This window comes from Xenopus laevis, chromosome 7L (assembly GCF_017654675.1).
Source record: "Xenopus laevis strain J_2021 chromosome 7L, Xenopus_laevis_v10.1, whole genome shotgun sequence".
NCBI classification, from domain to species: Eukaryota; Metazoa; Chordata; class Amphibia; order Anura; family Pipidae; genus Xenopus; species Xenopus laevis.
Genome location: NC_054383.1, coordinates 70,661,520 through 70,686,283, shown reverse-complemented (window position 1 = coordinate 70,686,283; position 24,764 = coordinate 70,661,520). Strand labels below are relative to the sequence as shown.

The following is a 24,764-nucleotide window of genomic DNA, read 5'->3' as shown; positions in this document are numbered from 1 at the left end:
TTTGATTTGTGATTTAATGTTTTATCTTTGTTTTCTGTATTTGTATATTTGATATTGATTTTAATAAAGAAAAAATACCTCGTGAGGCAATTTCGGGTGACTTTGAAAAACGTATCGCCGCATGTGAATAGGCGCAGGCGATTTTACCGCTAGCGGGTGCGAGATACCAGCAAGCCATTCAGGGAGATTAGTCGCCTCAAAGACACGGCGATTAGTCGCCAGGCGACCAATCTTCCTGAATCTTCCCGTGTGGCCCTAGCCTAAAGGTTTTAAAAATTAGTGGTGAACACAACTTTCCCTTGTTTGACATTGTATCTGTGATTTTATCCCATGTGCCATAAATCAGTGGGAATCTGTCACAATGTTTCACCTATAATTTGCAATATATCCATATGTACTAGCCTCTGGGGCAGATTTGCTAACACAGTTGTTAAATTGTACCAGTGCATTTACCTGCAGCAACCAATGATATAAGCATTTCCACTTTCTAACTTGTAATAGTTTGATAAAACTCAATTATTGATTGGTTGATTGGTTACTACTTTTACCTGTACTTGAAAATGTTGTACCTATCTTAATTGAAGACCCAAATTGTCAATAAACTACATATTTAATTGTATACTCCACATACACCATACTCAACAAAGCATACTTTTTTCAAAACTTTCATGATACACAGTCAGACTTTAGTTATCCTGAAAGTTGCAAGAAAACCAGCTACTGGTTGATGTAAATTTACATGGGCTGGGTTCCTTTATACCACTATAATGTTATGCCTAAAGTAGGTTGCTTCCAATATACATTATTATTTTTATGGGGTAAATTATTCCCAAATCGGAACTCGTTTTTGATTAATAGCAAGTACTGCAAGCAACAACCATCCCACCTTAATTTTAAGATAGGTTTGTACTACAAACTGCTATCTATCATGATAATTGCAATAAGCGTCAGGTTACGTTTTTCACTGCACAACATTCTGAAAGCAATTAGATCAAGCTTAATAGGCAAATTGTTTTTTAATTAGACATATCTGGAAAATTGTGGTTTGTGCTCAAGAACTGAACTTCAGCATCATTTAATAGCCTCTACCCTTTATACAGAAATGTGAATCAAAGCAGAAAATTAATCGACGGTGACTTAATATACTTCATCTCTCTTTCTGGCTCTTGAATTACTTCTCTATACACCAGGTCAAGCAACCAACAAGATAATAAATACATTTGTGACTTCTTTGCCCCACAGAATATTTGGCAACGAGAAGGTTAAATTAGCGTGACCATGTTTCACTACTTAGTCAAAGATCACTCATTCAGCATGTGCAAAGAATATGGCACTAATTATAACAGTTCATGAGCAATGAATATTATACTAATTATACAGGTAGAAGTCTCAAGGTGATTATTATAACAGTTAACCCTGTCTGATTAAGAACATAGTTGCAAGTTGGGCTCATTTATCAACACTGAGTACATTTGCACCTGGACCGTACCCCATGGCAACAAAAATTTGTTTAAGGGAGGAACTCCATGGTGCGGCTCGAGCCATGCATCACGTCACCATGCGACAAAACGCATGCAATGTATCAGATGTTCTGAAGATACAAGAAGTGAAAGAGAAATCGCAGGTAAGAACTACAGATGAAAACGCAGCGCGCATCGTTTTCATCCGACAGTCAGATAAATGTAGTTCTTACCTGCAATTTCTCCTTCACTTCCTGTATCTTCAGAACATCCGACACGTCGCATGTGTCGACTGGAGCTGCACCATGTAGCTCCTCCCTAATGTTGATAATTTTACCTGCACTTGGCTGAGCAAAGTGTGTCATTGATTGGTTACTACCCAGGTGCACATTTGCCCATTGCTGATAAATAAGTATAAATCCCTTTTAATTAGTCACAAGCATTATTTAAAATGGTGTCTTTGCAAATGTTTAGCACTGCTTCCAATGTAAATTCATTTGCTGGTAAATATTACATTGTGCATTATCGGTAAGCAAAGTTTTAGCATTTACACCTGCTCTAGAGTTTTGTTAAATATTTGTTTAAAAATTTTTTAAATTTTATTACATACAATGCGAATGTTCGCAAAAGCCATTTGGTCACAAACTATGCTAGGAATTTGTTAAGGTTTGTAATTGTTCAAAAAGGACACAGGCATGGTTCACAAGTGTCTTTGCATAGTTTTTGTTTGTGCTAGAGAAACATATTACATTCCCCCATTAGTCTGTAAAACAAATTCTTAATATGTCCTGTATCATGTGCAGCTGCAGTATAACTGACTCAATTGTGGCCTCAGGAACAATTATAAGAATGAAAAAATAGGAACGGCACTTGCATTGTACATGATTTGGCTTTCTTGTCCTTTATTTTAAGCCACAGTTTGACTTGTGTGTTTCAGGGGGAGAAACTACCCTTTGAGAAATCCAGGAACATTTCATGCCATTTGTGCACCCTACCCCAAATATAAATCCAGCACAGGGGCCCTATGCTATATACTGTATGGCTGCCACTGGGTGGCATGACTGTCTCTATGGTAGACAATGGTCAGAACTTGAGCTGGTGCAAATTGGTGCAAATGCCAAGACTATTCTATTAGCTCAGCTAAACAGAGGGACTGTGATGATTTCTAATACAGAACAGCTGGAGTGCTGAAGATTGTCAGTATCTTATCCATATTGTTTTTGGCATTAATTGTGCATTGCTGTCTGATAATCCACTTTTATGTCTCTAAATTGCACAGTTATTGTTCAATGCCCTAGAGGGTTTTAAGGAAGCCAGGCCTCTTCAGCCAGCCAGCACTTCTGTTTATATTGTTTCCTGTATCACTTGTGTACATCCATAATACAATTCTCTGCCAGCTCTTTCAGCAACAGAAATTTCACAGTTATTGCTCAGCATTCACCTGTGTCAGGGAAGTCAGACCTCCTCAGTCAGCAAACATTTCTGTTTATATGGTTACCTGTATTGCTTTTGTATCTCCATATGATAATTCACTGCTAGCTCTTTCAGTAATAGAATATGTGTGGTTATTGCTCAGCGTTCAGCTCTGTCAACAAGACGTATGGTGCTATCTGTCAAACAGCTCTGCTAGTATCAGGGGGGAAACACCATCTCTTTTCTCCTGATCCTTCATCTACAGGCTTTACATTGCTATTTCTCATAAAATAATAGGCACTGCAAACTGTGCTTATTGGCTAGAATATGAGCTTTCTGCACAAAGCCCCTAGTTCCTCAGCATTCACAGTTACAGCAGATTTCTTACCATTCAATTTGGAGAGACTCTGCTATCCATTACACAGGGTGAAGCAAAAGTCACCACAAAGATGCATTTATTTATTCATGCTATTAAATAAAGGCAACTGGTTTTCTGTTGTTTTTTTTTTATTCTAGGAGGCTGTAGATATACAAAAACAGTTGGTGTATGGTCTGCCAGACCACGCCATCAGTAATAAGCTCAGTCACTGGAAATATGTGCCCGACTTCCTTGGATGACTCTTCTCTATAGAGTTACATTGTTTATTTGTATTGACCAGATTTAAGATTCTGATTTGGGTTTTTTAGACCAATCCAGCATCTTATGCTTATACTTGTGTATGAGAACCTTCAATGGGCCCACCTGACCAATATCTGGCCAAAAATTGGGTTAGGTTTGCTTTGTGGTCCTCTCTTTGATGGCTCCTATTCCAGCTGATGTAATCTGATATTGCCCACCATAGGTATGTTGCATATTGTGAAAGAAAGATAGCATATTTGTCAAATTGCAGATATATATAATATACTCGCTGTTTTTTGTTTGTTTTGCAGTAGACAGAAGAGACATGTAGGTACTACTGTGGGGGGGGTACATAGGCAAGTACCTCTGTTGCCTCTAACTCTAGCTCTGCTGGGGAGGGGGAGGAGAGGGATGGCACTGCAGGGGACTTGCTATGTTTTTGATAGTTTGCATCAGAACATATGATTGCATTTTATTGCATTTTATTGCTGCTTGTAAAAGCTACAGAAATTTATTATTTTATTATTTTACATTTATTTTACAGAAATATTTATATCATGGAGCACCATTTTTTTTAATAGTTTGTTCTTTTTTGCACGCCTACTCTGCATTTATGTTTAAATGTGGAACTTCATCACTTTAATCTTTTCACACAAGCATCACATGCAGACACTGACTCACAGAAGATCGTATAAATAGCTCACAAGCAAGACATCTTAAAAGCAACAATCTTGTTCAATAAAAGTATTAATATGTGGTTGCCAAGCTGGAAATATACCCAGTCACCTATGAAAATATAGCCTAATGCATAGGTATATGAATACCTGTAAAAATAAGCCCATTTGCAGGTCCCATGTATTTTATTTTATTGCACTCAACTGATGTGTGACATCTGACAGTCTTATTCGATTTTAAAGGACTTTATATCAAATTAGGAAGCCATTAATATGTATTTGCAGTTAAAGGGTAAACACAGGAGCAGCTAATTCAAAACCCCAGGGGGGCACAGAGAACCTCATCTGAAAATGTGTTTTTGCAATATCAGGCACGTTTAATTTGGGCTAAGCCCTGAGATATTTAGATACCAACAAGTCTCAACATCAGATGATTCCCACAGCTTTCACTGGTGCAGACAAGGGTGTCATGTATTCTATACAAAGATAGGTTTTAAGATCAACTGCCAGATTTAGAAAAGCAAATAGGCAGATTACTGAGCCCTTTTACTAGGAGTGGACAGGATTTATAAAGTAGACAAAGGCAGGGCAGTAGCAATATAGCAGGGTTGTAACAGAGAACAACAGTATCATTACTCTTGCAGAACAGCATCAGTATAAACCAAATCCAGGTTAAAAAACTATAGGGGGTATATTCTATTGCATAATAATCTTCTCGCTAGATATTATTCGCCATCTACCTGCTAAAGGTCAGAATAAGTAATAGTTTATAATAACAATTAAAAATCTTTCCTGAGAATGGCTGCCCCACAAGATAGTAAATACTTTAGGTTACAGAGAGGCGAAATAGAAAGGCAAATAATACAAATAATAAGATAAAAAATAAAAGAAATTGTACATTCTCAAAAAAAAATTAATATATATATATATATATATATATATATATATATATATATATATATATATATATATATATATATATATATATATATATATATATATATATACACATACATATACAAACATATTCTACTAAAATGTTGGGTCTTTGGTAGGTGATACGCGTTTCCTTGGCTCATATTTTGTAAAACAATTGTTCTTTTAATGACGACTTATTGGGATTTCTGTTGGTAAGAAATTACTAGAATCACACATAATAATTCTTAGCATGCCTAGTTGCTGAACAACTTTACTGCTGTGAATTGGGCTGACGAATGAGACCTCCAAAGGCTTTTTTTTACAGGAAAATTTGAGCAGAACCTATAATTTGGTCAACTTTCTGAAGTTGGCATGAAATACATTATCAGAAAAGGACAACTGCTAATAGCAAAGTGTTCTCCCCTGTTCTGTCCTTGCAAAGTAAAACAGATGAACAACTATGTTTAGTTCGATGCAAATATCATCTGTAAAGAAAGCAATACTATAATCTCAGTAGAATACAGCAAAAATGTACTCTGGGTCGTAATACTGATCACTTAAATATTGTAATATTTCTTTATTTTCTCAGCAAGTTACTTTAATATCCAGGACATACTGTACATGTGCAAGAAATGCCCCCAATATAAAAATCTACTTTTGGAATCTAGTGCCATTTAAAATACACAAGAAGAAGCTAATTAATAATACATAGGGAGGCAGCTAAATTAAGTATTACTCTTGTTCCCATTGTCCCCATCACTGGGCATAGCTATTAAATATCTTTTTATGAACATGGCACATGCTAATCAGATTTCTTTGAATTAATAGTTTCAAGAATAGTGCAATAATTCTCAAATCCTACCATTATCAATTATTTTTATGACAATTTCAAATTGCGGTTCGTGCAGTTTCATTCCACATCAGTCCTGTGCACAATTAAAAAGCTCTAGATGTAGATTTTGTCATTTGGCTACCAGTCGTTTGCTAAAATGAGCACAAAAGTACTTTAATAGTTTTTAAGTATTTTTTTTAAAAAGCTAGTCTTTGAAATACCTTCAAGTATAATTAAAAAAAAAAGCTGTTACTGTACATTTACTGATGACTGATGACCTAACGAGAAATACCTCACACAAAAAACTAACATTTGGATGAATTTATTAATCCTATGCATCTCCTATCCTATAACTTCCTTGCTAGATGACAAAGAACGTGTTAGAGGCTGAAAAGTACACTGTGCAGAGATATTTCTGATGAGTTGAAAAACTTCTCACAGAACCACGCTATGAAAAAATATGATGGAATAAATCATTTCCACTGCACATTGAGCTTGCTACAACTGTGAAGGTCACATAACTGCTACGTAGCTCTATATTCAGCAATGACAAATGTAAATACAGGTGTATGGCAATATCCTGAAGGTACACAAAGAGTTTAATTTGACCTCTTCTGCATCCTCTGTGTCCGAGTGGCACATTTTATCAATCCCAGTATGTTTTGAGTTTTTGAAATTGATTGAAAGAGCTATAATGTAACAATTTCAGATACACAATTTAATTTAAAGGAGAAGAAAAGTTGTTTCACACTTGGGGGAGCCAAATTTTAGGTACCCCCAAGAGAATGTATTTACTTACCAAGCCGGTGCAGTTTTCTGCTGATAGGAGCACCGTCCCGGGGTTATTCCAGCGAGCACCACGGAACGATCTTCTTCCGGCTTCTTCTTTCTTCAAATTTCCCTGGGCAGGTGCATGCGCAGTAGAATAAAATAGCCGGCTTTTTAGTTAAAGTTCCGGTTTTCACTCTAATGCATATGCGCTGCCGCGAGAAGAAAGAAGAAGCCGGAAGAGGATCACTCCGTGGTGCTTACTGGAATAACCCCAGGCTGGTGCAGTTTTCTGCTGATAGGAGCACTGGCCCGGGGGTTCAGGTAAGTAAATACATTAATTTTGGGGGTGTCTAACATTTGGCACCCCCAAGTGTGAAACGACTTTCCTTCTTGTTTAAGCAAATGTCTTGAGAATAAAATGTAAACATATTTTGTGCCAATGCAGTTATTAATGAGCCAAATCAAATCAGTCCACTGAGAAACCTTTGTATAATGAACTGCTCCCAGCCTAACATACTGAAAAGAGTATGTGCAGTAAATGCCCTCTTCATTGAATGAATGTTGAACACAGTTAGCAAGAATAAAACAAAAATGTGAATATTATATTGGCAGTGTGGGCTTTGATGTGGCAATGTGTGGTAAGACTGTAGGTCTTAAAGGAAAATGATATCCCCAGAATGAATATGTACAGTAACCAACAGATACTTTATAATTCATTAAGTGGCCTATAAAAGAATCTTACCAAACTGGAATATAGATAAATAGTAAATATTGCCCTTTTACATCTTTTACCTTGAGCCACCATTTTATGATATTTTCTGTGCTCCTTTAGAGATCAACAGGCCAGAAATAATGCAACTCTAACAGAACTTTGTCCATTAATTGGCTCATGTGACTTAACATGTATGTGTGCCCTTGGTCTGTTTCTGTGCACCATAAAATGTTCTTAAAATAGCAAAGTATTATCCAATGGCAATATTTTTATGAAAATAGTTTATTTGGATGAAGCAGGGTTTTACATATGAGTTCTTTTATGCAATATATTTTATAGAGACTGACATTGTTTGGGAGTATAGTTAAGTTACTTTAAGACATTTATAGTATACAGTCCCCCTCTTTTTGTTTTTAAAGACCATTTCATATGAATGGCCACCCTGCAGTTATTACTGCAGTCCAAAGATATTGGTAAAACTACAGACAATTCTTCATTCTATGGTTTTGTTGTTACTGGATATATTGTTGTTCAGAATTTGAAAGTATTAATCAATGAGCTGGCATAGTGACTGAATAATATGTAAGTTAGAAGGCTGGTGAGGTGGACACCTATGTGCCTCCCATCTACAATGTGCAAATGTGAGAATCCCTGGTGGTCCAGCAGTGGTGCGGCGGGGACACCTGCCACATCTTCCTCTTTGCAGCTTGCAAATGACGTGCGCACCTTAGTACTTCCGGGTTCGAAGAGGCGCATCTATAAGTCATCGCATATAGGCGCAAAATTCAAATATTTAAAGCGCCGGTGTACTTTGTGTCAAACTCATTGCCCAAAGTAGGTCTATTTTTAGTAGTTCCTGGGTGCATTTATATCGTGAATCTTCTGTGTTTGACCCTGCCTGTCCCTGTTCCTGCCTTGTCTGTTGCCAGTCCTGACCCTAGCTTGTACTTTGACAACTCAGATCCTGTCTTCAACCCGCTACTTTGATATTTGACCCGGCCTGTGACCCCAACTACACTTTGTTCTTGATTCTGTGCTGCACCACCTGTTTTTATTCTGACCTGGCCCATGACTCTGACTACGTTTTGCCTCTCGATTTGTTACTGGGCCACCTGTTTGGTTCTGACTCAGCCTGTCCCTGACCTCGCTTCTACTCTCCGTTTCTGTTTGCATGTACGGTTCTCTTGCTCACCCAATACTCTCTCCATTGTTCTCTTGCAAAGACTTGGCGGCATCTGAGTAGCGTAGGGCTAAACCTGAAGCCAAAGGCGGCTGCAACAGGCAGAAGAGCGGGCTTAGACTGGAATATTGGAGTTAGTTCTGGGTTTGGGATACCTAATGTCACAGCAAACCAGTATATTTTTTGAGAAGATGTAAGAATCTGGCTACCCAGAAAAAGCTTTTTGAAGGTAAAAAAATGTAATGTTTTCCTTGGCCGGAGGTGCTATTTTATATCCATTTGATGTGAAATGAAATATATGCCACATTCTTTTGAAAAACTTTGCAACCTGATACACACATTTTCATCTTACTGCATCATTTCGGTCATTTTTACTTGATAGAATGGGGTCATAGATTATATCATTAGCTTTTGAAATTGTGTCCAGTTCCCATATATTTTTGTCTTATTAGGATGCCAGTACAATGTTGTACATTATTGTTTACTTACTAGAAATGATCCTTTGAGAGCCTATGCTTGTGAAGTAAGCCTGTTTTCCATTCTCATGAAACCGAACACTTGTTGATTGTGTTTTTTTGATTTGCGTGGACTAGCCTTGATATTTTTTTAAATGTATTTTATTTCTAAAAGAACAATTTACAAACAATGGCAAAGAAGATTTAACACAGTAAGATTAGCACTAATGTGAGTTTCTATTAAAGCAAATGTTTTATTTGTTTTCGGCAGTTCATCTTTGTAACAAAAGGGCGTTAGTCATTTGGAGTTTCATAAACAAGCATAAACAATAAAAAGAAGAAATTAAATTGTTTTAAAGGGAGATATTTCTGTCTTATTGGTAGAATCCTTAGCAGATGTAGTATGTCAAGCTAACAGCAGTTATTGTATCCCAGTGTAATATTTTTAATTCAACGCCCAAGAATTTTAATTAACTTGTTCATAACAATTACGCCAAACAGCTTTTCACACAAAAGAAAACACTTAAAAAATACCACTTAAGTAGTGCAACATCAGAAATAATTATTCTGGATATACAGTATGCTTCACATAAACAGTGACAGATATCTAGTATTCTAAAAAGTAAAGGCCTGAATAAGTACTGCTTTGGGATTAGTTCTTGTGAAAATAATAAGCTCCATAGAGTTCATGGCTTTCAACAGGCCAGTATGGAAGTCCAACCTCGCTTGATCAACACTGCACTATTTAATGTATTGTCAGTAGCCATGCATAGTTTTCCAGTGTTTAACTATAACACTGTTGCTGATGAAGGTTAAACCTTGTTTGCTCTAATCTCAAAGAATCTCACTCCACCTCTCTTTGCAGAATATCAAAATCAATGTATTTTGTTTCAGGCATCAGAAAAATCACCTACATTTTAACTTTGATTTTTATATACTTGAAAATGAATATGAGAATAAAAATGTGGAAAAGGCAAATGGGCTTATATCCTCCACAAACAGAGGAACTTACCTTGCACAATGAGATGTACACGAGAGGTTTTGGGGTGATTGTCTGTCTGAACAGAGCAGGTGTAAGGTCCCTCATCATATATGTCCACATTTTGGATCTCAATGCTGTACTGACTCTTTGTGTTGGCCAGAAGCACCACACGGGGGTCAATCGACCACTTCTCATTGCCAGTGTACAAGATGGTACTACGATTAAGCCAGGCCACTCGTGTCACTCTGTTGTCTACTGTGCACCTGCAGAAAAATAAGTGTAATTTAGTAATTACAAATCTGGCGAGAAAGATTAAATATTAGACATTTTAATTAATTTGAAGAACAGGAAAATCTTTTTATTATACAGGTATAGGATCCCTTATCCGGAAACCCAATATCCAGAAATCTTCGAATTACGGAATGGCTGTCTCCCATAGACTCCATTTTATCCATATAATCCAAATTTTTATAAATGATTTCCTTTTTCTCTGTAATAATAGAACAGTAGCTTGTACTTGATCCCAACTAAGATATAATAAATCCTTATTGGAAGCAAAACCAGCCTATTGGGTTTATTTAATGTTTAAATGAATTTCTAGTAGACTTAAGGCATGAAGACCCAAATTACAGAAAGATCCGTTATCTGGAAAACCCCAGGTCCCGAGCATTCTAGATAACAGGTCCCATACCTGTACTGTATTTTTGTAATGGAAATATTTATGCCAGCATAAATGTTACTGCCATGAAAAGGTGGAGAATGTGCATATTGTTGGCCCTGCAAGTAATTGTTTACTAAATTGATGGATTACAAAGCAAATACTACAGCTACAGTGGTAGTGATAGACAGCCTGATATTTTAAACTGATTACTGGTGGCTCTTCTGAGACTGTAAAGAACAGAAATTTCATTACCTAGTACTGTGTTTTGTACCATTTTAAATTCACTATTTGTAGGAAGCAGAAATAGTTTTTCAGGTTCTGCATACTCAAGAGTTTAATACCTGGTTGGGCAAGTTACCATCCACAGCATACATTAATATGCTCCAGTGACTTTCTGTTCTTCTAACAAAAGCCGTTCATACTGCAAACTGCATCAATTTGTTTATTTTTTTACTTTTTGGAGTAGCTCTTCTTCACTCGGGCACTACATGTTTCCAAAAGAAACACAATATGAAAGCTTACATTGTTAAAAGTTTGTCCTCCACATCAGACAATACTGTACTTTTGGGTAAATGTCAGAATAGGACTTTAAGTCCTGCATTACTAATGATCTCTGTGGCTTGTAAGGCTCCAATACCGTTGTTTCAAATCCAAAGCAGCTAAGGCTGTTTCAGTGATATATTCATTTTTATATTCATGTTGTGAACAAAAGCAATGTCTGCACTCATAAGTTTGTGCAGAATACAGTGGCTGTTTACCCGTGTCATACTCCCTACTACAATTGTGTTTCTTCAGAATATATATATATGATATATCCCAGCCAAGTTTAGGAATAAAGAGTGATTTCACCTTATGTGAGAAAAGTAGAAAGAATGCAGAATGATGACAAAAGGTTTTTTTTATCCAACATTTATTAAGGTCTCTGGTTATTTTCTATTGTATTTAATGCTAACCTTACCTCCATTTTCGTATTTTTATCTACCTGAACATTTGTCTTTTTTTTTTTTCCAATTTGATTTCCTGCTTATTTTCCCTTTTCCCTTCATATGCCTCCAAAATACCATTACACACAATCTATTTCCACTTCTCCTCACTCTTCCTTAAAATGCACAATAAGATCTGCTTATATGGGGAGGTTGCCTAGAGCCAAACAATTGGATGACAACTGTGGGAATATGAGTCATAGAAGAAAGGACCACATCAACTAGCCAATATGGTCCTTAATCCGACAGGTGGGCCTGACAGAGGGCTCAATATTTGGGTTGATAAGTTGCCAAATCGGCTCTAAAGGCCCTGAATTGGCAGCTTAAATCTGCCCATATGTAGCCACCTTTACCTATCCTGCCTTGGCATTCTCCCTCTCCATCCCTTTGCCTTTTTTTTCTTCACTCTTTGTCAAAAAACATTTCTTGAAACTTCTTTCCATTAGGTACCGTATATACTCGCGTATAAGCCGAGTTTTTCAGCACCCAAAATGTGCTGAAAAACTCAAACTCGGCTTATACGCGGGTCATACCTCTGCTCTTCCCTCTGTCCTTCCCTCTGTCACCTCTGCCCCAGCCGGACTGCCTGTGACTGCCTGTGTCGCCGCCCGGAGCAGGTCCAGGAGCTCCGGGCGGCGCGTCCTTCCCTGCCGGCGTTCGCTTTCAAAATGGCGGCGCCCATGGCCGCCACGTGGGTAGCGGCGCCGGCCGCTACCCACGTGGCGGCCATGGGCGCCGCCATTTTGAAAGCGAACGCCGGCAGGGAAGGACGCGCCGCCCGGAGCTCCTGGACCTGCTCCGGGCGGCGACACAGGCAGTCACAGGCAGTCCGGCTGGGGCAGAGGTGACAGAGGGAAGGACAGAGGGAAGAGCAGAGGTGACAGAGGGAAGGACAGAGGGAAGCGCAGAGGTGACAGAGGGAAGGACAGAGGGAAGAGCAGCCAGGGTGGGGAGAGCGACAGATGGGGGGGGAAGTGGCAGAGGGAAGCAAACATGAAATAGGGGTGGCAGAGGGAAGCAAACATGAAATCCGGTCGGCGACACAGTCAGTCACAGACAGTAACAGGTACCTGCCCAGTGTCCCCCAATTGTTGCGGCTGGGTCACATTCACATTTTGAAATCTGACATGGGGCCCCTAGGCTTATACACGAGTCAATACATTTTTCCAGTTTTCTTAGGTAAATTAGGTACCTCGGCTTATACACGGGTCGGCTTATACACGAGTATATACGGTATTCTCTACTATCACTTTTATTTCTCATTTGGCATGCTCATAGCAATGTTTCTGACTTGTGAGGGTATGTAGTCCGAAATGTTGCTGTGAACATGCCAGATATGAAATGAAATGAAGTAATTTTCATGATATTTGAGTACTACAATCTTTTTGATATTAGACTTCAAAGGTATGTTTTTATAAACATACCATGGTCCTTGAAAACCATTTAAAAAGCCTGTACGCAGATAACTGTGCTGGAGATTTGCTACAAATGCTTTTAGATGCTGCTGCCTGTGCCTGCAGATGACCTACTAATTCAGTAATTTCCAAAATTTTCATTGGTAGAAATGATGCTCTTATGCATATTCACAAAGCATATTACCAGTAAGTATCCTTTTCTGCAGTGTTAACCTTAAAACACTTTTAACCCCAATGTAATATGCAGATATTTACCTACACAAAGCATTTAATTACTGTTAAACAGAGTTTAGAAATCTGCTTTATTTGACAGTGTTGACAAAAAGTTAGCATTTTATAGAATTTTACATTATTAGGCCTATAGCTCACAGGGAACTAAGATGTTCCTTCTCAGGAAGAGATACCTGCAGTCCAGAGAAGTATGCATCACTTACTACCATGGAAGTTAGTTCGAACAATACCCAGCTACAAGTACAAGTATCTGACATTGATTTTATATCCTATATAATCGAATTGTAAGCATCTGTCAACAGGTAAGCAAGTCTCAATTGTTGCCATTTTCCCTGACAGAACCAAAACTGTATGAATGTCATAGATCTTACAGCCCTAATTAAGATTAATCTGATGATATTATTTGAGTGTCAGCTGAGCAGCTCCTCTATTATCATATTGTGTTGTAAACATGAATAGCACATACTGCTTATTAAATGAGACATATGTCATTCTGCTCCATCTTGTCATTACAAATACAGTAGCAGGAATTTCTGAAAGTGAGCGCTTTAAATAGAATTAAATAAGTCTGTCTGTTGAAGTATATAGCACGTTTGCATATAATGAGTGTGGACTACTTTGGAACACATATTTTTTTTATCACCTATATTTTTTTATAAATACAAGACCTTGAAGGTATAGGTTTTCTGCCAGATAACTTAGATAATACCCCACACTTTCTATTACTGTATATAAAAGGCTTATGCTTTCTAGCTGGTTTTCACTGACCTTTAAGTTTTATGTTACAGGTGACCCAGCCTGTGGGTGCTTCATGCCAAACTAGAGATGGGCTTACAGAAACATAAGTAAAAACAAGGTATCAGTCATTCCACATATATTTACATGGGTGAGGCAAACAAACACTTCCCTTGTAAAAAGGAGAGTGTCTACTGAAAACTTGGATTATTAAATCGACACTAAAATAAATAAGGTAGACCCTACACCCTTCGTATTATATATGTTATTATATTACCACTTCTAATATTACCACTTTTCTAATTTAGTGTGCAAGGTGCACACTAAATATGCGCTACACACCAATTTAGGGTTATTATTGATCAATGTATGTATTATCTGAAAAGTGTCATGCAAATTAATATTATTCCAGTACATTCGGTCCTTTTCAAATACAGCTTTCCGATGGAATTGAGCCATTGAAGTTCCAAAAGTTCTTACGCTATCAATTTTAGTTTAGTGTCAGAATCAGTCAGAAAGAGAAGGATGGTGAAGGGGTTAATATGAGATGTCTAATAATATGCTGCAATCTCCCTAATGAAGCATGAAAGCATTCTGGGCATCAGTGGACATGAACAAGAACACAATCCTGCTGATTTACACGCTATGCTTTATGCCTACATACTGCTAATTTCATTAAGGGAGGCCGAATGAAAATGACTGCTACAACTAGAAGGACTGAGCTTTGGACTGATGGGTATTTGAGTGGAAATAAAGGGAGGGAGCAACATGTAGAGTGATGAAATTATGGCTGATGGCAGTTGATTCCCTGGGCAGGGTGCCAGTCTGCCTTGTCTTTCACTCTTTAGCTGCACAGGTATCCATGTCCGCTTATACTACTATACTGCAGAACCTGTGCCAAAGGCGCACATAATAATTAATTATCACTTGCTTTTCTACATCACCTTTCAATGTGAAATCCACTTCATTTGCTCTCCTGCTGCAGCCAACCTTTAAGTGAGAAGCTGGCAGAATATTTTGAAAGATTCTGCTCTCAAAGAAAGTGTGCTCAAAGTAAGAGCTTCATATTAATGGAAACCGAAGTTACAGCATTATAAAATCAATTAATTCATTTTGATTCACACACAATCAGAGGAACAACATATCTTAGTTTTATTAGTAGTTGTGTGTAACAGGTTTACTAAATCTGTCAGTTGTTTTGTAATCAAAATGTTTGATATGTATATTTTTCAGCATTTCCACTACTTAAACCTTCAGCCTGTAAATTAATTATACAAATTAAGCCTGTGTTATATAAACATGACAGCAGCATACACCAGAAGATTGTAAATATATATATATATATATATATATATATATATATATATATATATATATATATATACTGTATATATACAGGTATGGCACCTGTTATCCAGGATGCTCAGGACCTGGGGTTTTCCAGATAACAGATCTTTCCATAATTTGGATCTTCATACCTTAAGACTACTAGAAAATCATGTAAACATTAAATAAACCCAATAGGCTGGGTTTGCTTCCACTATGGATTGATTATATCTTAGTTTGGATCAAGTACAAGGTACTGTTTGTTATTACAGAGAAAAAGGAAATCATTTTAAAAATTTGGATAAAATGGGTCTATTGGAGACTGCCTTTCCATAATTCGGAACTTAATGGGTTTCCAGATAACGGATCCCATACCTGTATATTCATTCAATTGTTGACAAGGCATTTTTAGACATACACAGTGCTGTATTTCTGTAGCAAGTAAATCATAAAATCCTTCCAACACTCTCCCTCTCTGTTTTGTCTCTATATGTCACACTACCTGGGTCTTTTTAGCCACTTCTGGAGTGGGTCAGAAAATAGCTCAGAGTAGAAGTTATATGTGCTCTCAAGGACAACTTGTAACTTTATTGTAATAATAGTTGTAAATTGAGAATAAACTGCAATATTTAGAACCAAAATTTGCATTTTTCAATGTATTAGACATTAGACTGTGGTGTTTAATTGGGTATACAGCATTTTTTTTTTGACCTACTTGAAAGTGAGGTATATTTTTCGGCACACAAATAATGAATTCCTCAGTTTTAATACATACACTGCACACTGGCACAAACTATACACGCAGAAATATTGTTCACGCTGATCTTTGTGGTGTTATGGGTTCGGAAAACTTCTAATGTATGCAAACAGAGGAGAATTGCTTGCATGAGGGAAACATTTTTACAGTATGACTATGAAGATTTTCATTCATCCAGGTCATCGTATATCTAGTATAGGTAAATCTAAAAACTGGACTTGCTGAGTAAACATTGAAGACGTTTCACTACTCATCCGAGCAGCTTCTTCAGTTCGACTGACTGATGTGGGAAGTTCTCGGCATATAAACTCTTCCTCTAATCCAATCACAATGGCACATTGTAACATCTTCTTACAGTGTGGATATTTTTCTGGTAACTTTCCCTTATGACATAAGGTAACAAGAGGCTTGTGTCCTGGAGGATATACACACTGACTGTACCCAATTCACAGCATTGGGCTGAGATAAATACTATAAAACATTCTGCTTCAAAGAGCATGTTTCTTAATCACTCCATAGACAGAGTATGGCTATAAGTAAATTGGAGGGAAAAGAGACCATAGGATGGTTTCCAGTATTGTTTTTCAGAATTTTAAAAATGTTTTTCAAAACAACCAACACAACTTAGAGTTTGATTGCATTCGTAAAATAATATCACTATTACTACAGTACATCACCTTGATGCTCTGCTGGAGAGAGCCTGTCATCCGGTGTTTTGGCCTCAGTATTTCAACCACAACTAAATGGTTGCTATGGCTATTATTAAGGGCTTCATATACAATATATACACCATCTGTTTCAACAGTTTTCTGTCACACCAGTGATCCTTTTATCACACATTCACTAAATCCAACATGAGACAAAAAAACAAACAGATAACTGAGAACTGATTCTGGGAAACCTTATAGTGATAACATGTCTTTACAGAGTTTGTAACATACACTGCACATTGAAGTCATACCATGGGTATTTAATTATATTTTAAAGTTTCTTGCTCTAAACAAAACGCATTCCCTTTTAAAAGAATGTAATCTTTACTTAAAGAGAGGAAGATTTCTCAAATATTGAACTATGAAATCCAGAAGGTTTCCCAGAAGTTCTATATTTTCCACATTTATCTGTGTCAAGGCTGAGCTCAGAGACCCATCTGAATCCATAAAGGAACAGTTCAGTGTAAAAATAAAAGCTGGGTACATAGATACAGTAGGTTGTGCAGAATAAAAAAAAATTATAATATTGTTAGTCAAAAATTTAATCTGTAAAGGCTGGAGTGAACAGTTGCTTCTTTTTGAGCTCTCTAACTCTGAGTTATGGCAACCATAAGGAAGGCAACATGGGACAAAACTGTTCAGTGAGTTTGCAATTGATCCTTAGCATGCAGCTCAGATTTAAAAGCAAACAGTTGTGACCCATGTGGCCCCCTCAAGTCACTGATTGGTTATTGCCTGGTAACCAATCACTTGAAACCAAGAGAGATGCAAAACAGGAAGTAGCATTCTGACTATTATGTTAGACATCCAGTCACTCAAGCCTCTAAACAATATATACATATTGTACCTATACATATATTAAATTTTTGGCTAACTTACTATATTAGAAACATGTTTGATTTTGCACAGTCTATCTACTTACCCAGTTTTTATTTTATACTGAACAATTCCTTTAATCCTCACTGCAAATTGCAAGTGGGGAGTAAGGATTGGAACAATTGTATTGCTGTGCTGGAATAAAATGCTGCAAGAAGGACAATAAATAAATAGTTAAATATTAAATGCCGATACCACTGTTACGGCTCAATAAACATACCAAGCAATGATAAATCAGTCCATCTATAGCTGAAACAATTTTTGAATTAATATGTTTGCTGTGTTGGTAAAATAATTCCCATTAGGCTACAAGATCTTGCTCTACGATACCAAATTTGAACAAAACACTTCTGTTCACACAAGACACATAGTTACATTCATTCTCAACATCAGTTTCACACAATTAGGGAAAGCTAATGCATTTTAACACAAGCTTTTACCAGGTAAAATATTGAGGTCATCTTCCAAGCATTTGGATGTGTCCTTGTAATGTGCTCCCAATTGCTTATCTATAATATTATACTAAAATAGAGCAAGCCACAAATGACAAAGGAAACATTTGCAACCATGAGCCTTTTTATCTGAACAAAATTCTTCAAAGTACTGTAAAGAATGTTATGTGGCATCCAACTGAGCAAGGTTAAACCTTACTCTACATTATCTCCTAAATAGAATCATAAAGCTATTACATGTGCTTCACCATAAAAAGGAAATAACTAGGTACAGAACAATTATTTAGAAATTCATTCCTTGAGGAATGAAAGTACTGTTTCATATAGCTAAACAACAAAATCACTAATGTAATACATTGATAACCTTTGCTTAGATTAAGTACAATTTTGAAGCTAATAAGTGAGGGGATAGTGCTACACTTTACCCCAGTTTACATACAGTTCAAAAAAGAATATGGACTGTTAGGATTTTAGACTACATGGGCAAATCTGTCCCATTTTGCCCATTCCTAACCACAGTTTTTTTTGATTGCCACAGCAATCTCAAGGGAGAAACACAGCCATCAACATTTTATTCTAAAAGAGCAGCTGCTTCTTATTTCCGTGTATTACCTGAATTCCAGGTCCAGGTCTAGATACTCAGTAAATGGCACAGTAGCTTGCCAGAGGAAAATTAATATGAGATTCAAAGTACAGTATTACAAAACAAAAAAGGATATTTCAACTTTCACAGCTAATTAAATATGTAGAAAATTCTTAATTCTATATCACTTACAGTAAAGTTACTGATTACAATATTAAACCAGGTAATATCCCTTATGTGGAATTTCAGTCCTTTAGATTCAAGGCTTGCTGGATAAAAGATTTACCTTAATTTATGTGATACACTAAAATCTATTTTAGTTACTGGGTTGGATCTAGGGGCAGGCAAAATAGGTATGTGCCTAGGGGCAACAGTGGGGATGCACTAGGACCCTAGACACATATCTCTGCTGTCTCCTCAAACTGCAGAAGTGGAAAGTTTAAGAGGGGGGTGGGAGAGAGGAGTTGCAGAATAAGTAGAGGCAGGAGTCGGAGGAAAAAATTACTGACCACAGAAAAATATAAAAGGATAAAATGTATGTAAAATATCAAGCAAAACGTAAAGTCCAACAAAGAATGGTATGTGCTCAGTGGCTAGCTGGATTCAATAAAATATTAGAATATGTAGAAGAAGGTTATACCAATCAAGCAAATATTTACTAAATAAGTAAATATTAACTAGCAGTTATACAGGTTAAAATGGAGTTTAGTTGAACTTGACGGACTTGTGTCTTTTTTCAACCTAACATACTATGTAACACATCAATGTAAAAAGTACTCCTACCAATGCACAGCTGGTGAACATGGGAAGAGCCACTATAAAGTCTTCTAAAATAAAATAGTAATCTCTGGGAGACCAAAAACTGGATGAAACAATTTTAACCAATTAGAATGCTGCTAACCAAAAACTTTATTACAATTGTAAATCACCAATCAGAATCATGCTTTCTAGCACCATATCAGTTATATTGCTGCTATCTTACATGGTGTGATTATGGAACAATTTTAGCTTCATGATGTAAAGCTGGCCATAGACGCAAAGATCTGATCGTACGAATCGAGGATTCGTACGAATTTCGAACCGTGTGTGGAGAGTCCCGACATTTTTCGTCCGGCGGAGATCGGTCGTTTGGTCGATCAGACAGGTTAGAAAATTTCTGTCGACTGCCGATAATATCTCTGAGTGTATTGCCGATCGTACGATTTTCAGTGGGAGACTGTCACTAGCTTTGGTTGGACATAGATATCGTACGATTGCTGTCAGGGGCAGAACATTGCTGATCTGTTCTTTAACTAATCTGATCTGGTAAGACTTTGATCTGAATGGTTAGTGGCGGGTCGGGAGATGGGAAAGTCCGATGATTCGTACGATCGTATCTTTGCATCTATGGCCAGCTTTACACTCTCATGTGTGACAAAATAACTGTTTACACTTAAAACGTCAGTTGCAGAAACAAACAATAGGGAACCAGAAGTACAAAAAGCAGATTCATCAAGAAATATTGCTGTTAGAATATAGCTCAGATGTTGCTGGTCTACAGGAACCCTTGATTATTTATTCAGGTATTCAAGGATTTGTAGTTCAGCAACAAGTGAATAATAGCTAATAATCAACATTTAGATCTATAACATAGATCTCACCTGAAGCATGTTGCACATTTCATCTCAATTATTAATGCTTTATTGTAGTTCCTTTTTTTAATCATAAAAGTATATAAAACATTCCCTGAAATATCCCTTGCCAAAACTTTCTGGATAATGGGTTTCCAAATAAGGGATCCATAACATGCAAGATGCAAAATTATGGTGTCTTTATATCTGCCTTGTTGGAATTCCAAATGTAAACTTGGGGTGAGCATAATGGGATATATTTATATGAGGATACTTGATATAAAAGGATCATCGGAAATGATGTAATTGGTTGGTAATAGCTGCACTGACCAGTATAGCAAGTTAAGAGACTTTAAAAAAATGTTTGTGGGGGTATAAACTGTGAGTTTGTTGATCTTTGATTATTACAACATGCACTTTCCACTTATAACAAAATCAGTTTTAGCATTGGTTATCATTCAGTGGCTTTTGCATGTGTCTAATTATTTTCAACTTGTCTTATATTTTCTAGAAAACATTTTTTATCCATGGCAGACTGTTCAACAAAACGCAAACACATTTACAGAATCAAATAATAGCATTCAATTATAAGGTCAAGAGGATTTCAATTTAATGCGACACTGTAATGTGAAGAATGTTAATGGGGCTCCTTTACACACCAGAAGAGTTTCTTTAATGGAATACCTGATGCAGTAATCATTACTTGGACGGTTTTCTTACATTAAACAAGGCTACATTTAAAGAAACTATTTATAGTGACAAATTTACATTTCCAATTACATCCAAAGTTCAGTTATTTGCGATGCAGAAACAAAAGTGGTCAGCGATTAGTTAAAAAAATCATTGGAATTTGTACTCTGACTTATAAATAGAGAGATTTGAGGTAAATAGCTTGTAAAATGCACTAAAACACATTTGGCTGTTTCCCAAGAATGAGAAAATGTACACAGATATAAATAAACACAAGCTATAGGCAAATGTATATAAAAAAGCCAATTATTATATAGGATGGGAAAAACTAGCAAAAATTACTGTTAAAGAACTGCCAGGTATGGGATCCATTATCTGGAAACGCATTATCCAGAAAGCTCTAAATAACAGAAAGGCCATTTCCCATAGACTCCATTTTAATGAAATAATTCTCATTTTAAAAAAAAAATGATTTCCTTTTTCTTTTTAATACAGGTATAGGACCTTTTATTCAGAATGCTTGGGACCTGGGGTTTTCTGGATAACAGATCTTTCTGTAAATGTAATCTTTATGCCTTTATTCTACTAATCATGTAAACATTAAATAAACCCAATAGGCTGGTTTTGCTTCCACTTAGTTTGGATCAAGTACACAGTATTGTTTTATTATTAAAGAGAAAAAGAAAATCACTGATAAAAATTTGGATTGTTTGGGTAAAATGGAGTCTATGGGAAACGGTCTTTCTGGATAATGAGTTTCCAAGTTTTGCTCTTTGCAACTTTTATTACATTCCCGCATATATGTTTATGTATACAGTAGGTAGAAAACAAATTAAATGTATTGTATTCCAAAGAAAAATGAACAGGGTGAGCATAAATTGGAAGAGGAGGGGGCATAAGGTAGGGTGAACAACTAGAGAAAAAAATGGAAGCTGAGAGAAGATAGATGGGAGAAGGGTATAGTAGAAGGAAAGTTATAAAGGGCATATTAGGGACAATTAACATACACTTCTTAATAAACAGCTTATAATACTTATATTCCTTTATGGATAAATGCAATATGACATTCTTATTATTAACATTAGAAATTGCAAATATAAAGTATTTATATTTAAAAGATTGTTGGAGAAATGTTAAATATTTGCATACAATGTTAAAACACAAAATTTTATGACTTAAAAGCTATCTTTTCAAGTTCTTCTAAGAGAATGGGTAGCCTTTGAAATATCCTCAAAACATTATCGCACATTTTGGAGGATGGTTTTTCAGTGATTATCTTTTTAAACCTGCTTGTCTCCTCATTTTGCATATACAACTGCTAGAAAAAAAAGGTAAATGAAGAATGTTTTAAAATATGTTGTAAAGATGCAGTTGCAGTTGAAGTAGAAGCTGTTAGTCATATGCTACTCATTTATAGAAATGATCCATACTTGCATTCATTTTTTATGAATTAATTCATTATTTTTTATATGCTCAGAGATTTCAACCAGGTGCAGACTAATAAGATACACTGTCTTTAGCACAAATGGCTACGAAGAACACTAACTGCAGAACAATGATAGAAGATACCTAACTGCAGGAGCCATCTGGTCTCTAATATTTGGAAAGGAGATTTAGAAAGATAGTGGAAAGTTTGGGCACAGGGACCTTATTAGGAGGTCATAACACAGCAAATCACCCTCATGATTCTCAGGGAGTGTTTGCAAATCCATCTTTAACTGAACACAGACCTCAATCAGAAGCTGAGTGAAGATCCAATCATTACAATCTGGAATAGCAGCACCTGCTCCCAGCTAATGTGTAGCGTTCCTCAGCCAACTGTGCCGCAAACTGAACAATGTTTAATTGTAGCGGAATGGGACAGTTTAGTTAAATTATTAGAACTAGATTTCCTATATGATATTGGAACTTTTGTATGCATTAAATATAGTTCCAACGTATACTAATTTTATCAAACATTTTATTTGGATACTATTTGGCTTGAGATACTACAGGAGATAATACATATATATTATTTCTCTTTTGCTTCATCTTAACTAAATTAAAAAAAAAAAAAAAAAATTAAACACTTTAAAGTTGCTGGTAACATTATTTTTGCACTGATTAAGATGTTATTGCTCTCAGACCCTCTGCTTCTTTTTTTAATCGTGACAGCATTCAGGTAGTATTATGATCCTGTTATGATATTTGTGGTCTGATTTAATAGTAGCTATGGCCATCTAAGGACATCACTTAACAGAGATACAGGCATAGCTCCTGTTAAATCAGTTATGTTATACAAGACACTAAGGGGCAAATGTACTTATGGTACTTAATTAACCTTCGATATTCGGCTGCCGAATTGAAATCCTTCGACTTCGAATATCAAAGTCGAAGGATTTATCGCATTTCCTACGATCGTACGTTTCGAAGGATTTTAATCCATCAATCGAAGGATTTTCCTTCGATCAGAAAATTGTTAGGAAGCCTATGGGGACCTTCCCCATAGGCTAACATTGGCGTCGGCAGGTTTTACTTGCTGAACTAGGGGGTAAAAGTTTTTTTTAAAGAGACAGTACTTCGACTATCGAATGGTCGAATAGTTGAACGATTTTTACTTTGAATCGGTCGATTGAAAGTCGAAGTCGTAATCGAAGGTCGAAGTAGCCCATTCGATAGTCGAAGTAGCCAAAAAAAACATTCAAAATTTGAAGTTTTTTTCCCTCTATTCCTTCACTCGAGCTAAGTAAATAGGCCCCTAAGTGGCCCATTTACTAATATTGATATTGTTTTTCTTTTCCACAAATTATAAATTTATGCTAAAAAAACAGGAATTCTGCTCACTAAAGCCATGAAAAACACTGATACAAAACGTCAGTGGGAGCTGTCCTTTTACAGTTGTGAAACCTTTCTTTAATTCAAGCATATAAAGAGGGAATCCCTAGGCATACCTTCGATCAGTCTCACAGCTTTGCCCACAGCTGCCTGTTACTGATTTTCAGATGCGTGTTTTACTGTGCGAGTTGACATGTCTACATTTGCCTGTAAAAGACCCTGCCAAACAAATTTGCAAGGAATATATTGAAATTGTGGTGGCCACTGGCCATGACTTACTTTAGCAAGAATAAAAGCCCAATATATTAAGCTATCCTTTGCATAAGAATGGAAGAGAAATTTGGCTCTACACTTGGGATTCTGTTTTGTGTATCCCTAACAATTTTTTTTAACCTTTATTGTTCTTTAAATTACTTTCATTATTGCTGTACCTAAGTCTGGACTAGTCCTTTCACCGCAATAAACAACTACTGAGGATCTGAATATTTTATGCAAACGCATTTTAAAAAAATATTTAATTGGATATTACAATCAAGATTTGAATACTTAGTAAGACCATTTATTTTCTAGATTTGATTTTTCAGATTTTCTCAGGAAATGTTATTTTCACCCAGTTGCTGATTTTCAAAATCTAATCTCCAAGAACATAACTTTCCTTTGTTGACAAAGTTAAATCTTTACCCATAATGCTTTGGATAAATAAGTATATGATACCTGCTCTGTCTTTCCAATATTAGAAGGAAGGGGTCCTATAAATGCAGCAAGGCATGCCCTAACTGAAAAAAATCCCTTCTTGATAGTGTAGTTTCCCACAATCTTTAAATCTTATGAGGCTAAGGTTTACCTTAGTGAAGGACAAGCTACAAAAGTCAATGGATGTTTTTGTGAGGTGACTTTTTCCATGT

The 24,764-nt window shown here is 36.4% G+C and overlaps 1 protein-coding gene across 2 annotated transcripts in view; it reads right to left on the bottom strand.

Moving 5' to 3' along the window:
- LOC108696379 (opioid-binding protein/cell adhesion molecule homolog) overlaps positions 1 to 24,764 on the bottom strand; it is a 561,527-nt gene that overhangs the window by 53,948 nt on the left and 482,815 nt on the right. For both annotated transcript variants that reach the window (XM_018225685.2, XM_018225686.2), the window contains exon 3: positions 10,047 to 10,279. In XM_018225685.2, the coding sequence (XP_018081174.2) occupies positions 10,047 to 10,279 (233 nt within the window). The remainder of the gene's footprint in view (positions 1 to 10,046; positions 10,280 to 24,764) is intronic.